General features: G+C 46.7%; 1 protein-coding gene across 1 annotated transcript in view; it reads left to right on the top strand.

Annotated features, from left to right (window-relative positions):
• Nucleotides 1–1959: 1959 nt before the first annotated feature.
• The window catches only part of LOC119356904 (pentatricopeptide repeat-containing protein At1g10270-like), a 3938-nt gene continuing 3733 nt past the window's right edge, over nucleotides 1960–2164 (top strand). The window contains exon 1 of the mRNA XM_037623895.1: nucleotides 1960–2164. Within this exon, the coding sequence (XP_037479792.1) occupies nucleotides 2007–2164 (158 nt within the window). The 5' untranslated portion in view covers nucleotides 1960–2006.

Below are 2164 nucleotides of genomic sequence, written 5' to 3'. Positions count from 1 at the left end.
ATTTCCAGTCTTTCCATGCCTCTTATTTTTAATGGCATGATAGCTCTCATAAGCGACAAGGAAATTATCAGTAATCAACCTTCCCGGTACAAAAGCACTTTGCATCGGAGAAATTACCTCAGGCAAAAGTACCTTGAGCCGGTTCGCAAAGAGTTTTGAAATCACCTTATACACCACATTGCATAAACTTATTGGACGGAATTGGGTGATATGATCGGGGCTGTCAGTTTTTGGAATCATGACTATTATAGTTTCATTCCACCCATCCGAAATCTTCTTTGAGTTGACTGCCAATAAGACTTCATCAATAAGATCATCCTCAATAATATGCCAGAATCTTTTGTAGAAAACTGCGTGTAACCCATCCGGACCGGGGGCTTTGAAATCCCCGATGCTAAAAAGGGCCTTCTTAACTTCATCTCGAGTATATTCTGTTGTTAACATGTCATTCATGGCCCGACTCACCTTCGGTTTTACCTTTGCTAGCACGCCCGGATCAGCATGTAGGACGCCTGACGTGAACAGTGTTTTGAAGTACTCCACCGCCAGGTTCTTTAAATCATCTGGATCCTCTACCCAATCACCACTATCGTTTCTCAGTTTCTTGATAAAGTTCCTCCTCCTTCTGGCAGAGGCGAATCCATAAAAAAACACAGTGTTACAATCTCCATGACGTAGCCAGTTAACTCTGCCACGTTGCACCCAGAACAGTTCTTCTTGTTCTAACAAATTCTCAATTTGCATATGAAGTTCTTGCTGCCTTGCAACTGCCTCATCTGATAAAGGGCCGGTCATAACATCATTTAATTCACGCTGCAATTTTTTCAGCCTAGTACGCGGACCCTTAAGCACATTCTTATCCCATCGATGCAGTTCCTCATGAACTTCTGCCGTCAGGCCTTACAGCGTTGGTTGTCTGTCCTTTGCTCGTTCCCATGCAGCAAGTATGATTCCCTCAACCGATTCTTCACAAAGCCATTTTGCCTCAAATTTCTTAGGTGCTTCACATCTCATAGTTTGCACCCGTTCAAAATAAATAGTATCAATAAGAATCGGGCGATGATCAGACTTGTAAAACTCTTCATTGGTCACTCCATGATGGGGAAACATGGTGGTCCAACTATGATTACTGACCGCCCTATCGAGTCTCTCCCTGATTTGACCTCGTCTCCAAGTGAAAATGTCACCATGATATCCTAGATCTTCCAGATTACATGCATCTAGTACATCTCTAAAAGCCTGCATGCATCGTTGGGGCCTGATGTTACCCCCATCTTTCTCGAATCCATGCAAGATTTCATTGAAATCACCGGCTACTACCCACGGCTAATCAACCATGGCCTGAAGCCCTCTCAAGTAATCCCATGTTAGATGCTTCCGGTCTCCCCTTGGTTTGCCATACAACCCAGTAAACCTCCATCCCGATGCATTGTTTTCATCAATACGAATATCAATATAGTTTCTATGAATTTCCGAAGAAGTGACCTTTATTTCATCCGTCCACATCATCACAAGTCCACCACTCTGGCCGTCGCTTACTGAGACCTCTATCCATGAAAACTTCAACCGTCGTTTGAGAATTTCTGCCTTTGCCTTACTCAGGTGCGCTTCAGACAAAAAAAGTACATCTGGTTTTATCCGCTCATGCAATAACACGAGCGCACGAATTGCCACGGATTTTTGCATGCCCTGGCAATTCCAACTATGTATTTTCATTGCGACAGGACAAACCTCTAAAGCAACAGAAGCTTGCACGTCGGGATCTCTTTAGCATTCATGTGACGAAGAAAGAAAAACAGAAGAAATAGAAAGAGTGAGGAGAAAAAAAAATAGGTTGGGTTTGGAGCGTTTGAGTTGAGAGTGAAACAAAAGCCCAAGAGAGAAAGAGAGAGGGGCCAAAACCAACCAAGCAAAACTGAGCCCATTTGGTTCTGCTGACACACAAATCCTACCCCGCTCCTCCTCTCCCCTCCCCTCCCCTCCCCGAGCCGCCGCCGGAAGTGACCATGGCGGCGCCCTACCGCCGTCTCCTCCTCCTCCGCCGCCTCTCCATCTCCCTCTCCCAATCCCACCTCGCCCCGCACCCCCAGCCCGCCCAGCTGCTCTCTCCCGCCCGCCACTTCGCCTTCTCCTCCGCGGAGGAGGCCGCGGCCGAGCGCCGCCG

This window comes from Triticum dicoccoides, chromosome 2A (genome assembly GCF_002162155.2).
Source record: "Triticum dicoccoides isolate Atlit2015 ecotype Zavitan chromosome 2A, WEW_v2.0, whole genome shotgun sequence".
Lineage (NCBI taxonomy): Eukaryota > Viridiplantae > Streptophyta > Magnoliopsida > Poales > Poaceae > Triticum > Triticum dicoccoides.
The sequence above is the reverse complement of the archived record's forward strand: the minus strand, read 5'-3'. Positions and strand labels throughout refer to the sequence as shown.